The sequence below is a fragment of the Notothenia rossii genome (genome assembly GCF_949606895.1).
Source record: "Notothenia rossii genome assembly, chromosome: 2".
NCBI classification, from domain to species: domain Eukaryota; kingdom Metazoa; phylum Chordata; class Actinopteri; order Perciformes; family Nototheniidae; genus Notothenia; species Notothenia rossii.
The window spans coordinates 79112566-79138958 of record NC_136904.1 but is presented as its reverse complement, the minus strand read 5'-3'; the positions used below and the strand labels follow the sequence as shown (position 1 = coordinate 79138958).

Here is a 26393-nt window from a genome sequence, read left to right as displayed (position 1 = left end):
ATCAAAAACTGTCAAATCAGGCGAACCCTTTCCCTCCTCCTCCAAATTGTCTGTCTTTTTACTGTTGTACCACTAGGCAACAGTGAGTGCATCACTGGAAACGTGGAAGTGCGCAGGAACCGCTCACAAATCGACAGGAAAGAAGGATCTAAGCAGCCAAAGGAGCATCTGGTGGATCTCTACCATTGAACCATGAGAATCCAGCCGACATTTAACTAAGAGAACGGAAAAGGTGCCTGAAAAGAGCCTGGCAAACAGCGTCGATGCGCGCAGCCAAAAATGACGACAGTGGGACAGTGATTTTCTTCCTCCATCTCGTCATTTTTTACACTCATATGCTTGGATGCAATCCCTCTCCTATGTATACAGATCAAAAAGGAAGGGCTGGAAACCGAACAATCTCCAACACAGACGCAAGTGCGCACGGAGACGTTTCATCCTGGGAACAGTTTTCAGAGAATAATTACGCAGAGATATTGCTGTTTTATGGGCCGTTTAAGGATTTTGAACTTTCAAGTGAAAACTTACTCTGTGAGTACAGTTTTGATCAGGTCGATATAGCCCCAACCTTCACGGGCGATGAGTAATCCACGACGCAGCAACTGATAAACCTGTACAACCTGGACTGCGACTGGCGCGTTTGGATACCTTATCCCGTGCGTCGCCTATTTTTTTTGCATATGGCTTATTTTTTGGGGTTCGTAAACTACTCATATAATATTGATATTTCATGGCTGTAGAGTGTAGCAACAGTAGCGTGTGGCGAAAAAGGACGGTGCAAGACTAAACGGGGAGAAAACAGCGCACTTTTATCGCCTTATTTCCAAAGAGGAGACATTGCGCACGGGCATTAACGACTGCAGCAACTCGCCTACAACCCAGACTTTTTTTTATATCATTGAATCCTTTGTTGTTTCTTTCGCTGCTGTCATCGTAGTATGTCTGCACTTCGAAAGAAATTTGGGGACGATTATCAGGTAGTGAACACCTCATCTAGCGGGTCTGGATTCAATCAGCCTCCCCCAGAGAAAAAGAGGAAGAGGCAGCGGTTCGTGGACAAGAACGGGCGATGTAACGTCCAGCATGGGAACCTGGGTGGTGAAACCAGCAGATACCTCTCAGACTTATTCACAACACTAGTAGATCTGAAATGGCGCTGGAATCTATTTATTTTCATCCTCACCTACACAGTCGCTTGGCTCTTCATGGCCTCTATGTGGTGGTGCATCGCATACATCCGAGGAGACCTCAATAGAGCCCACAATGACAAGTACACTCCATGTGTGGCCAATGTCTATAACTTTCCCTCAGCCTTTCTCTTCTTCATAGAGACCGAGGCCACGATAGGATATGGCTACAGATACATCACAGACAAATGTCCCGAGGGGATCATTCTCTTTCTTTTCCAGTCGATCCTCGGATCGATCGTCGATGCCTTCTTGATCGGCTGCATGTTTATCAAGATGTCTCAGCCAAAGAAAAGGGCCGAGACTTTGATGTTTAGTGAACATGCTGCCATATCTATGCGAGATGGAAAACTAACTCTCATGTTCAGGGTCGGCAACCTGCGTAACAGCCATATGGTTTCTGCACAGATCCGCTGCAAATTGCTGAAAGTAAGTCATGCTACATTTAGTTGGCCGGCAGCGAATGTAGTTCTATTCCAATTGTTTGTCATGGCCAAGTCCATGTTTTTTATTTTTAGAAAACTGATGCTTAAAGGCCTACACACTGGCATTTAAACCTGCTCTAACAGGAAGTCATGATGCATTTATCAGACAAAGCTTCATAGACCACAATGATACAAAAGATAGACCATTACCTATGCTTGACCAAAGCACAGAAGACCACTTATTCATTTTTACAATGTGCACATTTTGCATAACTAATTGCAGAATATAACCCATTAAATATGCCAAGAGGTCTTAATGTCCCTTTACCAGATCTTGAGAAGAACCTTTTGTTCATACAATTATTTTAAACTGTTTAACAGTGACAGTGTGTTACAATCTTGGGTAACTGGCTGCTGTGCCTTATTAGAATAATTAAATGTATTGTTAACCCTGCTGTCCAACACCTGGTTATTAAAACGTCAATCATAAATCTATATGTTATTTTTTTGTAATGCTTTACAAAACAAAGATTCACCAATTATCATGCTTTCATATGCAGTAGGGAATTAAATGTAAGCTCTCACAAAGTTCAAGGTAAGTATACAATCGGTTGACCAAATACTGTAGCCATTTTAGCAAATTATTATTTTATTTTCTCATAAAGATTGTAGTTTACGTCCTAACAGAGCTGCTGAGTATAAGGCTAGTCCAGCAGTATCAAGAAATAAATTAAACCAGTTGATGTTGTGTTTTGTTTAAAATATGACACATTTTAGGTCCCAGCGTTACATCACATAACTTGCTGATATATGTTCTTGCTGTATAGATGCCTCTTTAGATTTCATTTGAAAAACGTATAGCAATTTTTTCCGTTCTGATGAGACTGATGATCGGTTCCTCAGATTGCATACAGTATACAATGTGAACAGCTCCACCAAAGGCTATGGTGTGCTGTAGATAAGTCTGTCTTTCCCCTTCCTTCCCCCACCAAACATCTCTGTCTCTGTCTCTTCCTGTACGCTTCCTTAGTCTCGCCAGACGCCCGAGGGCGAGTTTCTTCCGCTGGATCAGTTGGAGCTGGACGTGGGTTTCAGCACTGGGGCAGACCAGCTCTTCCTCGTCTCACCACTCACGATCTGCCATGTGATTGACACCAAAAGCCCCTTCTACGACCTCTCCCAAAGGTCCATGCAAACGGAGCAGTTTGAAATTGTGGTGATACTAGAAGGAATAGTAGAGACTACAGGTGAGTAACCACCAACATGAATTTTAATTACAGGCCTGCTGTTGGAAATGTGAGCTTGTTATCCTGCATGTTGTGGCCGCAGGCTAAATGCACAATTGCTGAAGATATTTTTGAGCTGCTTCAATATCTATTCCTGCAACACATCTCATAAATAATATTGAGCTCTATCATAGGTGTTAATAGCTGACATCCAAAGACTTGATATTGACCCCTTTATTGCATTTTATTGATTTGTGTTTCTGCGACAAGGTTGTAATGGCAGTGTTAGCCTAATCCATCAAAGATAATTGTTTGAAATCCATACAGTAAAACACCTTCTGGGTTTTAAAAAAAAGAGAGCCACGTTTTAAGTTAAAAAGGAGCCATTGAACACTTTCAAACTCCAGCAGGTTCAGTTAAAGGTTATGTATATTTTATTTTTCTCATCCGAAACATTTCCATTCTTATGCCTTTGTGCCGGTATAGCACTTACCTGGTGGCGGGTATTCTCAGAGGGGATACTAATTTGCTTTCTAAGGTCCCTTTGGAATTAGGGAATTCCATTTCCACAGGATGAGTTATGCCTTGAGTAAAATTCACCGCTCTGGTCATTTTGAATTCAACCGTTTATTTGACACAGCTGATGTAGTGTGAGGAGACCCCCTTCGGTGTCTTAAAGTGAACAGAGGAGCCGTTCTGATAGGCTGGTTCGGAGGAAAACAGCATATGGAGATGTGACAGGGAGGCTGACACTGCAGGCAGCAATTAACAGAGATACTCAGTTCCTAATAGATCATTTAGTGTAGTTTATTAAAGTCTCTCTTTAGCTGAGAAGTATCTGACATCCTGATTCTTCAGTTTACGACAGGCATCAGTTATGTCACTCGGATACGACTTGATACATTCTTAAGCATGCGCACATTGATGATAATTACAGTATACAGTATCAATACATTCTGGGCATAGCGTTAGATGAGGTATATTCAACAACATTTGGCTGATCACTGTTTGAACATGTTTTAATTCAAATCATTCCCAGTCAGCATGTTTTTATGAGTAATTGTAATCGTGCTACTGTGCTTTGGTTTTTATATGTAAGCATATTCAGAGTTATCATTATATTGTTGGCAGGTATTAATATTATTACTGTCACAGATGAGTCACTGTATCATATGTAAGAGTCAAAATCTCAGTTTGAATTACAATGGTGGGGTTTCATGTTGTGGGATTGTTATGCTTACAGTTTTACTTTACAGACATTTCTGCTCGGAGGCTGATGTCGAAACAATCTGTGGTTAAAAATGTATGTACAGTGAAAGTCTAAATCCTCAGACGCTTTCATTTCTGGCCAATGTAACTCTGTTTCCATGGCAACCTCTCCTTGACTATTCAGGATTGCAGCACTGCACCTAAACTTAGGTTGTTCATTCCTATGATATAGGAATCATAAAACAATTTCAGTAATAAAACAGGCCAACATGAGATGCTGAACATGAAATCAAATTTCTTTCTTGACAACATCGCCTGGTATTAAGGGGGATCTCTTTTGAAATATCAAAAGCACACGGAGGCGTTACTGTACCACGAAGTGCTCGCTAGAACAGGTGTTAAAGCAGAGAAAGGAAAATATGAAATATTTATAAGGCTTGGTGTTTACTAGTGAAGAAGCTGCCCACATCTAGATTGTTGTTGTTTATTATATTTATGGAAAGTTAAAATACTCTCCTCTTCAGATGAAAAGTCCAGAGTGATGGGCTATTTTTCCTTCCTAAAAACAGACAGAATGATGTACATAGTAACTTATTTCTCCTTGAGATGACTCAAATATATTTTGGACTGTGATTTTTTTCGTCATGCACAAAAACAGATTAGTGTGTCTCTTGGTACGTAGGAGCTAAGGATCGTTATATTCTAGCTGTAACCTCTGACAACCTCTTCATTGTATACAAAAGGTATGCGCTCTTCCTTATTCCTTTTGAATAGGAGCCCAAGGTGTTTCTGATCACCACCTCGGTATGATGCACCTTCCAAATGAGACATGTAGGAAGTCTGGTAGCAGCATATTTTCATCTGGAATAAGGCCAGTTGTGGCTTTGTGGGATTGAGCTCGCTTTCTAACGTGGCTGTGCGGGAGATGTTTTGCTGCTGAGGATAAATTGGCTTTACATCACAATGCAATTCATGTACTGTACATGCAGCCTGACTGCTAGCCCTGCAAAACAGGATAGCTGCAAGAAAAGAAATCACAAACAAATAGCTTGTAAAAACCCATTTTGGTTGAGTTCACAACAGCAACAGGGATAATGTCAGACACAATAACAATCAATGTAAAAGTAGCAAACCCTATCACTCCCCAACAAGTATCTACTTTTTACAGTGTCATTGGCTGACAAGCAAAAGTGCAAGTCAGGCGTGTGAATCTCAGCTCAATAATACCAAGCTGAGTTACCCCTGCTTTATTTGTGCATTGCAGGCATGGCAGGTGGTGGATTATAAAAGAGGAATTGAACACTGCTAGAATGAATTACAATCGATGACTGCAGATTAACTAAGAACAAGTGTTTGTGTTTAGAGCTAATACCAATTGATGATATAAAATCTGTACAAGAAATTTAAATCTGTAAAAAAACAAGTGCCAACTAGATTCTACAGTTACACATTTGGTTCTGTTACTTTCTATTTTATTTTTGAGATATTTATGATAAACACATGTCCACAAGGTATCTCATTAATAAGCAACTTGTGGGCAATGTAATGCTGGGAAAAATGTTATCAACATAATGCAAAACAGGAAGCCTCATTGTCAGCTTTAGCAAAACTGGACAATATCTGAAACAAATGCATTATTTAAATTATTCAAAAAGTATGTTGAACAAAACGGTACAGCCTGTGTTAACCACAGATATTATTAGGCGTCTAAATCCATTGACTTTAAGACTAGGGAAGTGCAAATCTGCTAATTTATTCCTGCAGCACTGTCAGGCCACAATTAGGCTCAGCAGATGCATTAAATATTGTGCAACGAGCGACAGACTGGGTGAAAGTAACCACAGAACCCCCAGTGGTTGTGCACACATCAAACGTGTCATTTTGATTAATTATTCTGCACATCAACAGGCGTGTCCAAACTTCTCGCTCCGCTCATAGCTGCCTCAAAACCGTCCGTTCCTGACAGTCTTTCACTTGGTGTCTCCGTCCCAAACACCGGGTTACCGGGGTAACGGCTGCTTGTGTAATTGTTTTATAAACAAGGTTTTTTCTCCTGTGACATTTTAAAATATGTGGAAAATAATTCACAAGCAAACTGGTTTATAATAACATATCAATAGTGGTAATTTTCACCGTACCACTACACAGCTTAATGATGACCTGTCTTTGATTCTGCCCATTCAAAGCTACAACAAATCTTAAGATTATTAAGAAATTAGGGAACGTGTCCCATAAACACCATTCATACTGTTCAACCCTGCAAAGGCTTAAAAACCAAGCCAGAGGCAATCTGTTCATCAGTGGAGCGGATTCTTGAGAACCCAAAATAAACTGTAGCTGCCACAAACAGACGTTGAGGTTCCTCTATCCAGGAAACCAATCGTGTAGCGCAACTACAATTCATCTCTTCTCAATGTTGGGCTTTTACATAATGCAGTTACACCACAACACTCCTATCTGAATTATGCAGCTCTGTGTGCTAAAGATCGAATGTGTATTTATATAATTTAATACCAGGCAGAGGAGAGAAATAATAACTAATAAAACAAGCGGATGATTTATTTAATTGGGAACTCATTTATATTAGAGCAGAAAGAGGTCGGACAGCACATTAGTATATTCCTGAAATGTGTTATAGTGTTGGGGATCTAACATGGTTGCAGATTTTGCACAAGTGTTTTTAAATTCACTCATTAGCTACAAAAACAATAATTCATGAGCATAAACTGTATAATCAGCATAAAGCTATTTTTCTTACTGTGACTTTCATGCAAATGTGTGTATCATTATCCTTCTTGTTAATGCAGAAATGCTGCAAATACGTTTTTTTTTTCTTAGTTTGACTTTACTTCAGTCTTTTAGGTGACACAGCACATTTTTAATGAAGGCAAAGGCTCTCCGCCTACTGAACTTACTAATAATTCCCCATGTTTGTAGATGATTTAGCACTGGATGCATGTTGTAAACGAAACACAGCGTGATATTTCTTGATTTGATTGTGAGGGAAATGATGGCAAAAAAAAACGAAAAGGGATCCGTCTGCAATAAAGTCTTCTGTTGTTTCTGATTGTTTTGAAAGATTTGTCAGCCCCCGCCTATTCATATACTGCTACAATGCTTTCCTATAATTCATCGTTATAGAATAAATAATAGAATATCCCAGCTCACAGCTCATTTTAAATGAGTGTGGGTGGCAGGGGGTTAGTTGCGTATAGACTGGATCAACTGGTAATGTTTATTCATGTGTGCAAAATGCAGTACTGTATGTGAGTAGAGAGCACAGATTTGAATAATGAAATGCATACCTGTACACTCAATATTCAAAACTTTGCAGCTGCATCTTTTTAATGAAGTCTGTGTTACGACCTGTGTGATATTAAAGAAGCAGACAGTATTACATTTTGAATTCATATGCATTGATGTATAGAGATTGGTTGATGATACAAATATATTCATACTTAATAAAAAAAGGCATTAGGGAGACTACTGCTAGTTGAGATCAATAAAAGTAATTAACTGACCTAACAACAACTCTGTTATATATTATCAAATTACGAGTAATAATTGCTTTGATGCAGACTCTGTCTCGTAGTAAAGCCAGCCAGCATATTCATTGGAAACATCTCTTTCTCGTGATTAGCAGCAGAGCCAATGTCATGGCCCGATCTGAGTTTTATCATCGGCAACAGTAATTGAAATGAAAATGGAGAGCTTTCTGATGCGCCCGAGGCCTAACAGTTTCAATCATACGAGTATGAGGCTGTAACCTCGGACGTCTTGGGTCACCTGACACCAGAGCCCCAGAGATCAGGCAAACACCGGCACAAGTGAACCCCGGATATGAGCCATGGCTTTGACTTCCTGTGGAGAAACTGACCATGATTCACTCTGATTCATTACACCAACAGCTCTCCTCTCTCGCTGGTGTCGCGCTCCCTGACGCAGCCCTGCAGGTCAAAGGGTTCAATTGGTTTCAGTGGGGAAGTCAACGCTGAGAGCGGGAGTTTCCAATTAACTCTAATGTGCTCAGGGTGAGAACTCAGGAGAGAAGAGGCTGTCCCCGCTGAGCTCCACCTGTGTTGCGATAAGCCGCGTGCTGGATGTCTTATTAAAATGTATGTCATGCTTTTGGTTCATTTGCCTTCATCAACAAGACATTTGCCACTACCTGCCTTAAATATTTCAGCATGACAAATATGGCTAATGTTTGCAGTGTCACAAAGAGGTGTAGTGATACATATGGACCTGAATACAATATTATGTTAGCCTTCGAGGTAAAGTACATAATATCTAAAAGGCTAAACTTTTAGCTGTAATGGAATAATTTTACATTCTGTTGCATTTACTTGAGTCAATTATCTGAATACTTCTTTCACTATTAGGTTTTTACATATGTCATTATTGGATTTCTCTGTAAAAAGCAGAATGAATAGATTAATTGATAGAGGCTTGGCAATTCCAGAGCCTGAAGCTTTATATTATCTAATGCAATCTATTGTAATAGTCCATCAAAATGAGTATGTTCCACTTCATGGGACAGACTATAACAGAGGTGTTGGTTCTACCAACTCCGGAATCTCCATCATGGTGTTGTAATATAATGTAGTAGACATTATACTAAATATATTTTACATTGGGGTTATACAGTATTGACAAAATAACTCAACTGATTAAAGAACAACCCCCCCCCCCCCCCTTAAAATCCCTATGAGGAAGGGACCACAGGTCACAAAGTTAACAAATTAACTGAATGTAATCAGCTTTACCAAAGATTTGGGGCTATGCTTTTGGATTTTATTACATTATTTCAGTGTTTATAATACTTGGTCTACTCCCTGTATATTGGCATTGCTTGATCAACCAATTACTATCTGCAGCTCGATTTAGCTCGCATGCTGATTCGAATAATGCTGAAATTAGCTTTACTAATTTTAGAAAAACAAACAAGTGTAATCCAGAAATGCATCTGTTAGATTTACCTCTTATCTCTACTGTAATTGCACTGGGGATGAACTCCTCATAATGGGCAATGCAGCGAACCGGCTATGACATCGTGGATTCATTATCCCTTTTAGGTGAACTGTGCTGGCTTCCCAAGGGGGAGCACAGTAATTGTGTCTTTAGGGATTTGTCAAGTCTGGGTTGGATGGCAATAAATCATTGGCAGAGGAGGTGTTGTGGCAGATCTGGGATGAACTGTTTTGACGAAAGCACCAGAAATGCATTTATCAACAATGACTCTTAGAAAAGATGGACTGCATGTTGGTTTCCCACATCTCAGTAGGGATGCTATTGTGAGAAGGAAACCTTTCAGCAATTAACAACACACACTGTAGACCTCCGTGTCTATAGTAGATTAAGGATGAATCCTTTGGGCAAAGTGTTACATGTCCATAATCAAGATAATATTGTGGGTCCACTGGTGTAAGAGGTTATTTGGAAGGTTGTGATGCACTTATTGTGTTCGTCAATGGCAGCATTGATTGGTTGGGCTGTGACTGTCCCTGAAGTGCAGGTAAATCAATCCTGCAGCCTAAACTGGGAGCCACATCAAAGCCACACGAACATGTTGTTCTAAGCTTGTCTTCTAGTAAGACCCTTGTCTGGGAATCATTTCTTTCCGTTTTTGCCACTCAGACATGCTTTTGACTGGAATAATTGTATCTTAAGCTCAAGTGAATAACTTGAGAAACAATAGGGCTGGTTTCTCACCGGAGAGGTATTCCTCTTAAACACCACCTAAGTCTAAGATCTCTTGAAGGCTTCAAAATCTCTCTTTTGTGCTCCCCCTTCCTCTCTGCTGTAACTCCTCCTCATGACTTAAGTAGATTTAATAGCTGAGATCAATGTGAGATTACAGCCCTCACTCACTCTCATGTCCGTTTAAATGAGAAGAAAATGGTTTTCTGATCATTTCTGCATTCAATACATAATAAGGAGAAAATCATTCATAGCCCCATTAGATTTGGACGCCCCCCGCAGTAGGATTCTTCCTATGTGACCTATAGTGGTTGTTTGGCCTAAAGGAAATCCATCAAATGCAGTTTTGCTCGATTGGTTCCCTTTACGGCAGTATTGAAATTGCCTTCACTTGCTAATATGTGCTCTCCTGGCTGTGTAAATGGCCTACAGCCATATGTTCCTGTAGCCTGCCTGACTCCCCACCCTGTGTGGAGATGGTTGGCAGACCCTGCTCCTATATCCTTTCCTTCCTTCCCATTCCAACAGCCTCCACATTCAAGCAATTGCCTCAGCATCCAGGCTCTCCCCTCCCCCACATCAGTGCACTTCCCCTGCTTTTCCCTCAATCAGCTTCCTCCTTGTTGTCATTGCTCAGCCGGTGCTGTATGCATGGAATAAACATCAGAGCTGAAAACAACTGGGGGCCACCTTCACAAATTGATCACACATGAAAACAGTATTTTAACGGAGGGAGGGGACGTTTCTGTCTTATTTGAAAAGTCAAACTCTGAAGAGCAGGTCACTGAAAGCTCGTCTATTTCTCGATTTCTTTACCACTTGATGGTGGTCACCATAGAAACAGATAATCAGACGGAACTTGTGTCCACAAAAGCAGTATCTATTTCAAGATTAGACTTTTACATTTTTTAACTATTATAGGTACAGTCTGGTCTCTCCTCTGCAACATTTTAATAGTAACTAATCATCTTTGATAAACCAAACTAGAAAGAGACCGTTAAACGTTACATTTTCCAGTACTAAATTCAGCACAACTCGTTAACAAAATACAAAAGGAAATTCTGCTTCCTGCTTGTCAAAATGTAGAGCTGGATAATTGTCTCGAATTAATTGCTGCTCCTAACAACCCAGCGATGCAGCAAAGGTTTGTCGTGGACAGCCTTGGCCGCAGCGAGTGCCCGACAATGAGAGCAGGAGGAATCTTGGACGGTGTTTTGTGGCGCAGCTCTGTGTGAGAAGCGTCCAGATTCTCATGCTTGTTTTTGCTAGCATTTCTCTCATACATAACACTTGAGCAGTTTCCACAGCCGTGATAGACTGTCAGGGGACTTTGCTGATAGCACTGGGGTGGGTGGGCGTGTGTGTGTGTGTGTGTGTGTGTGTGTGTGTGTGTGTGTGTGTGTGTGTGTGTGTGTGTGTGTGTGTGTGTGTGTGTGTGTGTGTGTGTGTGTGTGTGTGTGTGTGTGTGTGTGTGTGTGTGTGTGTGTGTGTGTGTGTGTGTGTGTGTGTGTGTGTGTGTGTGTGTGTGTGTCCATTAGGGTGACTTAGTGAAAGAGAGATGGAGGTTATTTTAGATTTTGTCACTAAATGAGAGTTTGGCTAAATACTTTTCAACCTACATCTTTGTTTTTCTCAATTTGAGAGTTCATAGAGATAAAATCTTCATTTTCACTGTTAAAAATACAAAATACAATGCAGTCCTTTAAGCTTTAGACATGTACATAGAATTGCTGCTGCCATTCATTGTTTTTATTGTTATTTTAGTTCATTTTATTATTTTATTATGTTTATACTCTCTTCTACCTTTGAAGATTTAAAAGTTTTAATCTATCTATCTATCTATCTATCCATTTTAATTTGTATGTGCCCTTATTTGGTGCCTTTCTATTTATGAATCATATAATAGTATTGATATCAACCCTGAACAAAAATCTAGATTGAGTCTCTGCCTGAATGCTTTGACAGATCTGCAATAAATAGATCTCTGCTCTCAGGTTGGCCCTTTGAGTTTTTTCTGTCCTCAGTGTGAAGTGCTGATCTGCAGCTGAGAATTTGACGGAGCCAGGCACCAAACGGATATTATCCTTCCACAACCTGCATGAGCTTCTTTTAGACAAGGGTGTGCGAATAACACTTTGGCTGTTTTCTTTTTAACTTCTATCGAGCAAAGCTGGCAGGCTGCCTCCCAGTTTACAGTACTTTCTTATTCCAGCCCCCAAAGAACCCATTTTTATCTTGGCTGTCACTCTGCTGACTGCACGGCTGCTTCACTTTGTTAGACCAGAGAGGCAGCCCGCTCTGTGTTATCAAGGGAAAGTGCATTTATATAGAGTCTCAAGCTGAGATGGCTTTTGGGTATCTACATCTCAAAGTTTATTCTTGATACTTCCTACGACTTGGCCTCCGCCCCAATCCCTAATGGAATTAGCTGGGAGTGAAATATTGCCCAATATACCGTACAGTGCAGATACCTGTAATCTTCAGACAGACTATCTCAGTGCTATAGAGCCTTTTCCAAAGTCCACTTATTTTTTGTTAAAATTCAATTATTTTTTCTTATTTTGTTTACGCCTGGAAAAGAAAACATGAATGTTGCTGAGATGGCAGAAAACAAATCTCATCATGTGACACACCTGCTCACATGGATGCAGAAAATGTTGCTATGATTCTCTGGTATTTCTCTCTGAAATATACCTTTAAGGAGACGCTTTTTTTTACATCCGTCTTGAATTCGTGGATTCAGCAGAGGATTATTCTAATGCCGCTCATGCTGTCACATGGATATTTCATACACTTTGAAAGCAGTAAACTGCCTGGTGAAGTTCAGCGATGAAGGACTTCTGAAGGGATTTCACATTTGTGGGATTAAGATTTGCATTGGCCAGTCAGAAAATATCATATAACCCTCAACCTTTTATACTGAAGGCATGTCACTGAACAGCTCTTGACAGATCACATTATTAGCAATTTTGCAATATTTATTTTCTTTTTGTGTTGCCTTTACATATCGTTGCATTATTACGGTGTGTGGAATTTAAGATGACTATTAATCCATGGCATGCATGGTATTTTTTTTCTTTTTTGCTTAGTTGGAAGGGTAATAGGGTTACTTTTGTAAAAATATACAATTGATCAACATGCCAATAAACATATTTTTCTTCCTCTGTTTGTTTGTGTTATAATATCATTAACAATTACATTTGAATGCAAAATGGAAATCTCTAAACTATCTTGAAGCATGAACAGACTTAAGCCTGGAGAGGTCTGTTCCATTCAAATATATATTAATCCATCATTACATATGTTTTTGTTTTATATTCAAGTAACTGTAACTTATAACATATCATTTGATGTGTTTGAACATTTTGGTGCAGTGCAACAAGCTGTAAGCAAATGAGTTAGCAAGCGGTTGGGTAATTGTCTCTCCATCAGACGCAGAGCGACTGAAGCATTCAGTCCGTATGTTTCTGGCCCCTTGGGAAATGTAAGTCCACAGTTTACTGTCTTTATTTAGCTTTGTTAAGGTCTGAAGGTCTACAGCAACTCTTGAGAAGAAATAACTATTTCTTTATCTGCTAAATGTTCCACTATGTTCACAAACTAGTCGCTAACTGTGTGTCGGCTGTTCGGTGCTGGGCAGGTTGTATACTGTAGGTTTGTTCAGAGCTTTTTCGCTCCTGCTGGAGCTTGAAATTATGCTGATGAGAGGGATTCAGAACAGTGAAGTTGCTGGCTATCAAACCATTACATTTTCTGAAGGATGACCTGGTTTCAGGTTGGACATACAGGCCCTCAAAATGTCTGCGCATGTCCCTTCTGCAACACAATTTATAAAACAAAACAGTGTGTTTATTTGACCATGAAACCCATTATCATATTGGTAAAATAACAAGAACCCTACTAGATAATGTGAGAGGCTGCTACAGAGTCTCATTGTGCATCACTTTATTGAGTAGGGCCACTCCATTGAGGATTTGAAATGTATTGGTATTGGCTTATAGTGAGTCACAGAGGGGAACAGATAACCATTTACTGAAATTAGAAGTGTAATGGATCTTACAAATATCTATCCTAATGGGCTGAATGAGGAATTATCTTTTCGATTCGACTGATGTTTTCCCCTCCTGGTTTCTTCTGCCCTCGTATTAACCCGAGTACGGCTAGTGTCTGTATTTCTGTTGTTGTTGTTGTTGTTGTTGTTGTTAAGGATTTGAAGAATGAATAATTCTGCTTATGTGTTAAATTGCTTTTACATTTTGTATGTTCCCCTTTTAAGTTTTATTTAAAAATATTCATATTTTGTTACTATTATATAATAAAGGTAGATGAACTGATAACTGAAACAGACACTAACAAATCATTGATTAGATCCCAATGAATTCAGATTACATTTTTGTGAATTAAAAAAAATATTTTCTAATGTGAATATAGCTGTTTTCTACTGAGTATGAAAAAAGGGAGTACATAAAAACAGTCTGATGCTGTGTGAGTGTTTGTTTGGTTTCACTTTTTGACATACGTTAACATGTAACGGACACCTTTAACTGGCTGTGAAAACACTGCACATCACATCCAAGGTGTTTCCTTCTCACTGCTGTGATGTCCTACAGTGCCTTGTCTCAGCGGCAAACATCAGCAGGGATCAGATGAATTATTGTTTTTCCTTTGCTTTGTGTGTGTGTGTTTTTATGACTCAATGCTGATATGATACCGAATGCGGTAAGATGGACACAGATATAAAACAATAAACTGTTAGAGTGATGGATGACAGAGGAAGAGAAAATCGTTCTGTGCTTTAATAAAGATGACTTTGTAATATGAGCTCCTGCCTTCACTGATGAGAAGTATATGATTTACCTCTTGTGTTGTAAAAGGTCGTTTCAGAGACTGTAAAACCATTTTGCTCAGACTCTGGAGCCATATGGATGATTTGACCCTGCCCTAAATGGAAAAATCAATTTGGAGCAGTTGGGATGTCGTATTCCAGGAGAGAGACTTTTCTTGTGTGTTGTCACTGATAGTTTGACCAAACTCAACAGTGAAGAGGTTTATGGCTGTCGCATGCACACATTCCTACAGTTTTGTTTCCATAGAAACACTGATTCTCAGGCGTGTATTTTCGAGTTACATAAGCCTTTACCACCAGTAATACGAAATACACTCCGCTGTGTGTATCCTATTTTCACTGGATTCCTATTTTCAGGAATAAATTCAGTAACTGGGGGAAATTGAAAAACTGGTTTGAATGATTTATACTCGTACTATTTGTAGCTGTTTATCTGTAACTTGATATTGGGGTCTCTGCCTAACATGTTTCTCCACATAATGTGTCAGTTTCCATAACGATACGAACTGTGTCGTGTCCTGAAAGAAAGTCAAGTCACAGAGTTTGTTCCCCTAACTGTGTCTGTGTTACTGCGTGCCGTATGAAAGTGGGTGTTGCAGAACAGCTGGTCTTTATCAACACAATTCTACATATGTGTCGCAATCGTGTCTGTAATTATGCAACGACTCAGGCATCAGTACTTGAATAATTTATGGAAATGAAATGCATTAACGGCCATGATTAAGTCTAGTGCCGTTGTTAGTTTTTGAAGAAGGGAATAGTTAATTAGACTAGCCACATGAGGGAGACTTTTTGTTCTACATTTTGTGTGTGGGTTTGAGTGGCTGTAGAGAAGGGATTCAGCCCCTGGCCAGCAGGGTTCATGTTTTTCCAGAGACTGAGGTCTTTCAGTAACTCCTACAACATCTGCAGGAACAATGGCGCATTATTAATAGATGATATATGGTGCTATTTGAGTATTGCTGAAGCAACCTTTTGCCTCAGGCACAATTTCATTTCACTTGTTCCAACCTCTTACCTTAGCATGCACCAGTGAAGTTACTACTCATGTCCTCGTCTTGTGTTTACTGTATCGATGTCCAGTTAACATCGCAGCATCCACTACTTTTCAGTGAGCCGCTATACTGCTGACTTCTGGTGGTGATTAATAGCTCTTACAAAACCAAAACAGAGAGCATTTAACATCACAGTTTCCTCAGAAAGCCTGTTGATGATCAAAATGGTGACTATGTTTTTGCTGGAGGCAGTTTTAAAAGGCTCACAATGCGGAAAAAAATGATTTCCGTTCACACTTAACTCTCCTCGCTTTGGCCCTAAAGTTCTCATTAGCTTTGCCCGCTTCACTGCAGCACTCTTCCATATGCCTGAAGGCTCCGGGACTCAGAAGCGACAGTGCAGAAGTAATACTTGAATACCCCAAACGCATTTGATGTTCAGTCTCTCGCACATCTGTGATTGTGTACAGAGCTGTTATCAGTGAATTATTTTATGACCTTGGGAATCGGGCAGAATCACAGATGCCTCCAGTTTCGATGATGACATCCTGGCATCAGCAGCGGTGTCTCGCTGTGAACCAAGGCTACGTCTTAGTTTGGAGCCAACTGTCGCTGCTAGAACAATATTAAGCTGGTAATTAAAACATGTGATAATAACCCACTGCCGTCGCTGATTTCCTAATGGATTTCAACAAGTCTTAACACGAGTGCCCCCAGACATTCCTCTGTGCTAAAATTAGGGCTTTTGTTTTTACTGATATAACCAATTTAGTGTTTTGTTTCAGATGTAAACCTAATTATAGATGTTCTATGCTCACTCTCATTGAGAAATAAGTCGTTTTTTCGGCAGAATATTAACTATGCCAAGATGAATGGGGCTTTGCTGTGTGTAGTGTAGTATAATATAATGCAGAGCTATGATAGCGGATGCTTAATAGTGCTGATGAGTAATCACTAATAAGCATCCAATAACATAAAAAAAAATGTTGATTACTAATTCAAAACTCCTGATTTTGCTAATTGCATCAATTTGTTTCTGAGAACGCAAGGGGAGTTTTTAAGCAGGGATTTAATTCAGAGTCCCCTGTGAACATTTGCTCTAAGTTTATCATATTCTGCTATGTTTAATTTGCAGAGCATAATAATCACTAAATAGGATATTCCTCTTTTAATTTGTATTCTTGAAATGACCTAATCTAACAAGTCAGCCGCCTTTTGGCTTTTCTAAATTGTTGTGAAACAGATTCTTCATGTAACCTTTTGTGTTTTTGATTAAATTGGATTTCTTTCCTTGTGTCAGAAGTCTCCAAAGCAACTTCAGTGTGGGCTAGACCTCCTGAAGCTTTCGCCTGCAGCCATTCCTCCTGTGGGTTTCTGTAATTTGATTATCTTAATCCTCCATCTTTTGGAGCTACTTAAGGTGTGGACTGAAATGTTAAGTACCATAAGAGGTGCTGGAGAAGATCGGTTTCTTTTACTGGTAGCTGTTTCTGTTGTTCCTGCTGTCTTGGGGGTCAGTATCGAACTGTTTTTTATGCATTAATGAAAAAAAAGAAAAAGAAAAGCTACTTTTAATATACATTGATATCAAATGTTCAACTGCATTGGCAGTTTCTTATGAACAGTAATACAAAAAAAACTATGGTCTTATTATTTTTGATTAAATATTAAGCCACAGTATTCTTATAAAACGCAAACAGCAAATAACTCTCCTTTAATTATCTTTCAGGTTAAGCTGGAAATTGCTGATAAACATCATGTTTGGAAACTGAAAAAATCAATTAAGCTTTCTATTCAGGCAGCTGGCTTTGTTATGCATTAAGTACTTATTGATTGAGGCACTTTTGTTTGCAATATTATTTGCTTTGTGATGTGAAAATTACAAGAATCCTGGTGAATACCATGCTGTTGATTCTTATGGAACGGTGCCAAGCATATCATTAAATCAAAGCTCTGTTGTTGACCGGATTCATCATGAAACGTTTCAACTAAAAATATTCCACTTTACTGTGTTTGGCTGTGGCAGAATGACATTTCAGTCAGACAACTCACGTGTTCTTAATATGTTTATTATAAGCAGCATATAGTTTGAGTTTGGCGTCTAGGCTCGTGCCTCGCCACTCCACAGATTTATAAAGAACATTGAGTGATGATTAGATAACTATCCCCCGAGCCTACAGGTGGAAGCTGGGGTGGTGGTGGGGCAGGCAAGTAGCAGCAACATGAAACACAGCAGCAGGAACATGAACATAGCAATAGCAAGTGAACACAGCAGCAGCAGCAGCATAGCGAGGCGGAGGCAGGAAGACCTGGCAGCTTAAATAGAGCGGCATGTTTAGGAGAATGTGTTTGGGTGGTTGTAAGAGGGACGAGGTGTGCCACGTGTTAATGTATCATTGGTGCTCTAGTTGACTGCCTGAACTAGCTCGCAGGCTTCACCCCATTTATCTTGCATAATTATCTTTTCTTCATGTTTTTTCTCTTTTTGACAGGTATGACCTGCCAAGCGAGGACATCTTACACCGAGGACGAGGTTCTGTGGGGACACCGCTTCTACCCGGTTATCTCCTTGGAGGAAGGTTTCTTTAAGGTGGACTACTCTCAGTTCCACGCCACGTTCGAGGTGTCCACCCCTCCGTACAGTGTGAAGGAGGCGGAGGAGGCTCTGCTTCTCTCCTCGCCCCTCATGGCTCCGTCCCTGTGCAACAGCGGGGAGAAGAACAGCTCTCTGGACTGCCTGGAGACCCTGGAGGACAATGACAGCACCTGCAAGCTGCCCACCAAGCTCCAGAAGATGTCAGGGCGGGAAGGCCTGCCCAAGAAGCTACTAAGGATGAGCTCCACCACCTCAGAGATGACTTACAGCTTTGGAGACCTGCCCATGAAGCTGCAGCGAATCAGCTCTGTTCCCGGTGTCTCTGATGATAAGCTGGGCGGGAAGGCCTCCAAGATGTCAGAGCCCATGAGTAAGTCAGTGGCAGACTTGCCCCCCAAGCTGCAGCGAATGGCTGGGGGAGGGGGGGGCCGGATGGACGGACACCTGCCGCCCAAACTCCGAAAGATGAATTCTGATCGCTTTACATAGAGCAGGCAACCTATTTTAACGTATGCCATTCCCCTTTATTTCCCTACCCCAAGTCCTTGTACTATCCCTAATTTATTAATGGACAATATTCTTATATTAAAAGAATTGTAGAACATGTGCACAAATACCTTATATGAAGTAGGGTGATGGAATTGAGCACATTTCTCCCTGGATGTAAGTGTACATGCTATGACGAAAGAACTCTGATATTTTTTTTAGGATGATGTACAATTAGCACAATCTGGCATGTAAGAAACAACGCATGTAGAACAGAATCTCAATAATTTCTGGCATGATATTTATTGATATATTATTTTACAAAAAACAATTTCATTGGTGATTTTACTGAAAGTGGAAAAATTGCACAAAGCCATATGATTTACGACGTGGAAAACCTACATTGCATAATACTAATTTGTGGCAACTGAAGGCACATACATTTGTTTTGAGTTGATTGCTTTTGTTGTTTACTGTAAAATTGTGGCAATGTTATGTTGATTGCATGCTCCTCTTATTGACTTAGCTATACAAAGGTAATAGACAAAGATGTTTAGCCTTAACTATATTACCTTGTATCCATTTCCATGTTTGTTCACAGCTGGATTTTTGGTATTTCTTATATAGACTATTTTACCATGTTCGATTTTATGACTTTATTAGTTGATCAAATCCAGAATATGTTGCTAGATGATGTATTTAACATTTGAAAATGCATTATTGGCATCATATGACCTGTCTGAACTAGGCGCAATGCTACGCAATTTCCACTTGCTTATTAAAGTAACACTTAAGTTGAAAGAGTCAATACTTTTTCTTGATAAGCACAAAGCAATCAGTTTTTAATTCCCTGTGATAATAGAAAACATTTATGGGCAATTTGTCATGAATGAATTTCTTAGGACAGTAGTTCAGAACATCATTACTTTTATTATATAACAGAATTATCTTAATATTCATTAGGCCTGTGTGGTCATTTAGGACACTCCATTAGATTTTCAACTTAGGTGTTACTGGTTAGATTTAGAGTTGGGCCCATAAGGAAATCATAACCTTTGTCTTAAGGGCCCATAATCTCCCTCCTCTGTGATGAAAGCAATAATAGTATAATGACTATAATCTTTATATAGCCACAGGGTATACCACAGCCCCATATTCATTCTGTTTACTGAATCCATGCCATGAAATCTGGTTTTCTCTAAATGCATCAAAGACATTGTATGATACCCAATCTCTTCAGGAATAAAGATCTAACCTAACTGTTTAGCATCTTGCTACTTGATTTACTGACTAGATGTAACACGTGCTTCACCTGGTCAAATCAATACAATGTTATTAACATTACAAGTATTACAGGGGGTGGTCAAAACGATGGAAGAGCAACCACATGGTAACCTAGAGAGAGCTGGCATGGGTCTATATGGATTAATCTACCACAGTATAATAAGTGATCTTCACTCAAAGCTCATTTACGTCACTGTGCACATAACACCTTTGATTGTTCAGTTAAAAATAATACTTTGACATGTGTGAAATTGACTAATTTTCCCTCATGCCCAGAGATGGGTTTGAAAGAACAGTGGATACAACCAGATGCCAGCAAGCTTAACCTTACACCTAAGGTGGCACTGACCAAAGGTGGGAAAAATACCATCTACCAGCATTTCTAAGCTCTCTTAACAAGACATAATGTCTGTAAGCTTTTTCTTTAATTAGTTTGTTCAGTCCATTATTTTAATCTGAACCAGAAACCAAATATAAAAACACGTTGAACCCTGTTGAATGAAAACATTTCATTATTTTATCTTTATAATTCATATTTAATATGTAAATCAGTAAGCTTTAAAGAGGCTGGTAGTCAGCTGAACTTTTGGACAGAGCCAGGCTAGCTGTTCACACGTTTTCAGTGTTTATGCTAAATATAGCTAACCAGTTGGCTGGTATTGTTATTCTTCTTATTTCGAAAGGTAATGTGCACCATATTTTAAAATTAACAATGCTTGCATGTTCACAATTTTGCACACTTTATACCTTAATTTGAATTTGAATAACTGTTCAAAGGAAGTAAATACAAAAGTGAACGGAGAAAAGAAAACCCTGATAAAAATGATATACTTGAATGCTAACTCCACTTTTCAATGCTGACTGAAACTGAACATATGCTATAATAGATAACTGGACCAAAACCCTGTCAGTAATCTCAGGGGCAGAGATGTAGAAGATTGTCTCTTTTTAGACTCAATGGTATAGTCTGCAAACCTTTTTTCAAAAACATGAAAAATACAGTATTCATGATGGATTGCTCTTTTTATTTGTGTGCGTTTATCTTGCCTTATTGACAACACATGCAGGACTGCATATGAATGTGATCTATTTATAAAACTGGAGTTAAACATGCCAGAAAGAGGATCCCATTTGGACACAGAGTCACTGCGGGAAGTATTTTCTTCTTATGCTTTCATTATTTTGATTATACCCTGTGTAAGGATTGCTGCTCTTCATGTATTACACAGTACACAATGAAATCCATTGAAAGCCATTTCTTCTGAATCTCTCAAATACACCCGTGGGATCAATCAGAATATCCAAACTGCAGATGGAATTATCCTTTGACTCCTTAGAGATTGGGTGCAAATCCCTTAAAGCCAGCCTAGATCATCAGTTGCTTTGCCAGAAAACAATTGCCCTTTATCACCAAGGCGATCTTTGCTCTAGATGTCACTTGGGTTTTGACACCCGAGGTTTTTCGAGCAGGGCCATTAATGCCAATCTACAGAAATAGCATTTCAATAATAAAATATTGACTCAAGTGTATTCGTAAGATGTGGGAGGATTGTAGTAGGAGGCAAGAAAAGGGTTATTCAGAGTTTAAAATCTTGTTAACAATCCATAAAAAATGTAATTCTTTCAGAGATGTTTTGATAATTTCCATAATCAGGTTTCCTTACAAATAATGTCTGACACAGAATAAGCCTGTGGCAAAGAAAACAGCTGGCGATGCTTGCTGATTACAGGATAAATGAAACACAATTTAGCTCGGAAATGTCAGCATTTTCTATTTCCCTCCAAAACCTTGTTTAAACCCAAATGATTCCCACAAACAAATGAATCAAAGATGTAGTTTTCCATTTATTACATTAGCAAATATATATAATTGTTGTTAATAAAAAACAATGAGAGGGAAACATTCAAAATAAAATATGGCATGCTGACCGGCTGTTTGAAGACTTGTCTCACTTCCCACACAACATCAACTATGTGTCAGTGTCAAGATGGGATGATACATAACGCGTCACACATGAAGAATGGTGCAACATAAGACCGAGCTGTTGGTGACTTTGCACTGCGGGACATACTGCGAAACAAGACAAAGGTCCTCCCACCATCACAAGGGTTTGCAGGGTTTCCCTTTTATCATGGTCTATTATTTCAGATGAATCATATGCATTTCTGTGATCATGGCATTTTAAAAAGGGAGAAAACATTTCGTCTCCCCATGTCCCTAACAGTGATTGTTCAATCATTAATTAATCTTTGGATGGTGTGTTGCTGTATGACTGTCTGTTTGTTTGTATGTTTGTACTAAAATCCTATATCTAATCAGCTCTACATTTGTAATTGAGGGGCATTAAGTTCTGCCACAGACCCTCTTAAAAGATGCCCTTTCAGAAATAAGCAGTAGACCACATTAAAAACGTAGTCAAAGACAGTTATAGAACCAACTCTGGAATCTAGCCTGTTTAACTACAATAGCTACGCTTGTTACCATCTACAAAATGAATAGTTCTCATTCATAACACTCCGTTCGATGTCTCACTATGGGATGCGCCTCAACGCCTATGCAAACAGAAGCATCAATCTCATTACGCCAATCCTGATTGGCTGGTGATCTTGACGTCTACGTCAGGGAATCCACCCACCCTATAAGTAGCTTGCGCTACGACGCAGCGTCATTCAAACACCTCTTTTCGCTTCGGAGCACATCTCAAAATATCAGTAGGCGGGCTAGCTTAACTGTCCACAGACTGAACCCAAGCTAACATTCGGTCGACGGGCGCTTGCCGGTTACTTTTTGCTTTGCAGAGGATCGAATGAAATGCCGTTTTTTCTTTCGGAATAACGGTAAGGTTTTGATTTTTTTTTTCTTCAAACAGTAACATACCTGTTACTAGTTTATCCCTCCTTGCCCACACCACGGCAAGCGAGGACGGATTCTTCTCTCCCTCACACCAGAGGAGACGGAGATAAAACATATTAACACACCAGTTAATATTAAAAAATCTGCCCGCAGTTTTTCCTTTCAGAATTACGATAAGGTTTTGATTTTTTCTTTCAAACGGTAACATACCTGTTACTAGCGTGTCCCTCCGCGCCGACACCCCGGCAAACGAGGATGGACCCTTCTCTCCCTCACACCAGGGGAGTCGTCGGCTCGGCTCTGCGGCTACGGGTTTAAGATCTCGGGCACGGACTCACACCAGGTCTGCTCGTCCTGCCTTGGGCTGAAAGACGCCCAGGAAGCTATCGATAACCCCGGTTCGTGCAGGCATTGTGCCCGCTTCACCGTCAAGAGCCTCCGCCAACGGCTAGCGCGCCAAGCTAGCCTGTCGGGAAAGGACCCCTTCATGTCCGTTGATTTGCCGGCCGGCAATCGGGACATGGTGGCGACCGCCGCGGAGATTGAGCCCCACGCTGTGTCAGGCTGGGGCCCGGTGGCAGCAAGGGCCGCGAGAGCGGAGCCCCGCGCTGTGTCAAGCTGGTGCTCCAAACTGGACCTCACCGTGGTTCCACCCGCGGAGGATGTCCTGGAGCGGGACTATACGGAGGAGGATGAAGAGGATACCTCTGAGTTCCTCTTATCCGACTCGGATGAGCACGAAGATGACATCTTCGTTTCATCTGCTCAGGCTGCAAAGCCAGAGGCGATGTCCGCTCCCCCGGGTGAAAGCACACCAGCTTCGCCCTGCCTCAGTATGGACTTGCAGGCCGTGTGCCAACGCGCTGCGTCCAGGCTGGACATCCCCTGGCCTGAAGTGGCCAAGGAGACCTCCAGATCTCACTATGAGGGGAAGAACTTGCCCCAAGCAGCAAGGATGAAGAGGCAGCTTCTCCCAGTCTTTCCAGAGATGCTGGACGAGGTGTCGGTCTCGTGGAGAGACCGCCCTTTCAGCAACAAGGCCCCAATCCAGGGTGCCTCCTCTTTGGACTGTGACGGCATGGAGAAACTCGGCCTGCTCCGCGTGCCGCCCATGGAGCCGCTGGTGGAAGCCAACCTCCAACCGCGGCTGGCTTCGGCACCGAGCAGGAACCCCACGCTACCGGCAAAGGCAGACTGCTTCCAGTCAGCAATGACCGAACGAGCCTATAGAGCCGCAGCTTTGTCCGCCAGGGCGCTCAACGTCTCCTCGCTGCTGACCGCCTACCAGGCGGAGCTCTGCGAGGACATGACGGTCAAACCTGAGCCTGCCGTGTGGGATGAAATTGCAGCGATCAAGGACATTTGCCTCTGTGTGCAGCGCTGTGCAGTCCAAGCCACGGGCAAAGCACTGGGGATAATGATGGTACAGGAGAGAGCCATTTCGCTTAACCTGACCAACCTTCCAGACCGGGAAAAAGAGGAAGTCTTGGACATGCCTATTGTTCCCGAGGGCATATTTGGCTCCGCTCTAGCTTCGATGCAGCAGCGGTGTGAGTCCAAAAAAAAGGAGGACGAGGCTCTCCAGCTTTGTCTTCCCCGAAGGGTCCAGCCGCCGCCTTCAACGGCCCTGCAGCAGTCCTTCGCTCAGGCTGCCTCACGTCCTGCCCGTTTCAAGGTCCTGAATCAGCAGAGGTCACAGCTCGCCCCGGGTCTCCAGCCCAGACACGAGGCGAGGACGAGCTGGCCAAGAAAGTCTCCGGTTCCGGCAGCAACCGGTCCAGACTTTCAGCCACCAGGCGAGGAAGAAGAAAAGGGCGGCCTGACAGCCTCCTCTCCTCTCCTCGTTAAAGGAGCTGGGAGTTCCCTGTTCTCCAGCTCCAGGATACGTTCCAGTGTTGGATGTGTTTCCGGGGTGCAACCATGTCCCCAGCTTCCCGCCGCCTCGAGTGATGTCAGAACGCCATCCTCAAGTTCGCGCTATGAGGGAAATGGACTTAACATCAAAGACAGCAAGTTCCGCTGCCTGTTTAAGTCACACAAACACATGTCATTACTATTGTTGTTTAATAAATCCTTTTCCACTGTCGTTTCCAGGCTTGAAGCCAAGGGCGCAGTCAATAAAAATGAAAAGAAAAACAATAAAAACAATAAACAGACTGAAGTCTACCCCCCTTCTAAGAGTGGCTGCTGCCTCTCTCAGAAGGCGGACGATGGACGGGACTGTGAAGGCATCACCACCGCGCGCATGCGCAGTGTCGACCGGGGTTGTCAACCTGGGGTACCACCGTGTTCAGACACTAGAGGGCCCCATAACACAACAAATAAAGACACAGAGGTTAGACGACAGGGATGTGACATCTCCACTTGCTTTGAGAAGCAAAAAGTGGAGGATGCTCACAATAGACAATAGCACGGGGTTACAGACTCCAATTCGCTGTCACCCCCCCTCACTTTTCGGGCATTCTGCATTCCCAAGCCCGGGGAGAATCGGCCCATATTCTGGAGCAAGAGATTCTCTCCTTACTAGAAAAAAAGCTCTATATATATAGTACCCTCCGAACAGAGTCAGAGCGGCTTTTAAGTATTTCCTCGTTCCCAAACGGGGAGGGAACGGAAATTCGGCCAATACTGGATTTGAGGGCTCTGAACAAATATCTCAAAAGATACAAATTCAGAATGCTCACTCACACATCTCTGTTGCGTCTCGTGTGCCAAAACGATTGGTTCACATCAGTCGTCCTGAAAGACGCGTATTTCCACATCCCAGTATATTATCCACACAGGAAATATCTGAGGTTCGCTTTTCAGGGTGTCTGTTACGAGTACAGAGTACTTCCCTTCGGTCTGTCTCTCAGCCCACGAGTGCTTGTACGGTGTACGGAAGGCGTGATAGCCCCGTTAAGACAACAGGGTATTTGCCTGGCAACTTATCTGGACGATTGGCTCCTTCTCGCAGAGTCGGAGCAAGAGGCTATTAAGCAGACGAATGTCCTCGTAAAACACCTGCTCGACCTGGGTTTTGTAATAAACACAGAAAAGAGCATGTTGTCCCCAGCCCAGACTGTACTCTTCCTGGGTTTACGCCTGAATTCGGTGCCCTTTACAGCCCGCCTGTCAGCAGAGAGAGTGAAAGCCTTCAGGGCTTGCCTCGCTCATTTCCAGCCACGCAAACATGTTCTCTTCAGATCATGTGTGCGGTTACTGGGGCTCATGGCGTCAGTCATCCTGGTGGTACGACTGGGACGCTTACACATGAGGGAGTTACAGCGCTGGGTAGTTGCCCTCAGACTGGACCCCGCTCGTCATGGCGCGCGGAGAGTGATGGTCACTATGAAATGCGTAATGGCACTGCGCCACTGGCTGCACCCGACTTTTCTAGTACGGGGCGTGCCTATGGATGCTGTCCTATCGCGGAAGGTTGTCACCACAGACGCATGTCTGACGGGCTGGGGGGGTATATACGAAGGTTGACCTGTGAGGGGTCTCTGGAGCAGAGACCTCCAACGGTCACACATAAATTATCTGGAGCTTTTAGCGGTGTTCCTCACCCTGAAACACTTTCTGCCTTTTCTCAGAGGACATCAT

At 41.6% G+C, this 26393-nt stretch overlaps 1 protein-coding gene across 1 annotated transcript; it reads left to right on the top strand.

The window, feature by feature from the left end:
- The first annotated feature begins 71 nt into the window (after positions 1-71).
- kcnj3a (potassium inwardly rectifying channel subfamily J member 3a) lies at positions 72-19934 on the top strand. Its single transcript, XM_079664964.1, has 3 exons — positions 72-1616; positions 2643-2859; positions 18081-19934. The coding sequence occupies exons 1-3, from the start codon at positions 939-941 to the stop codon at positions 18671-18673; spliced, it is 1488 nt and encodes a 495-aa protein (XP_079521090.1). The 5' UTR covers positions 72-938; the 3' UTR covers positions 18674-19934.
- The last annotated feature ends 6459 nt before the right edge of the window (positions 19935-26393 follow it).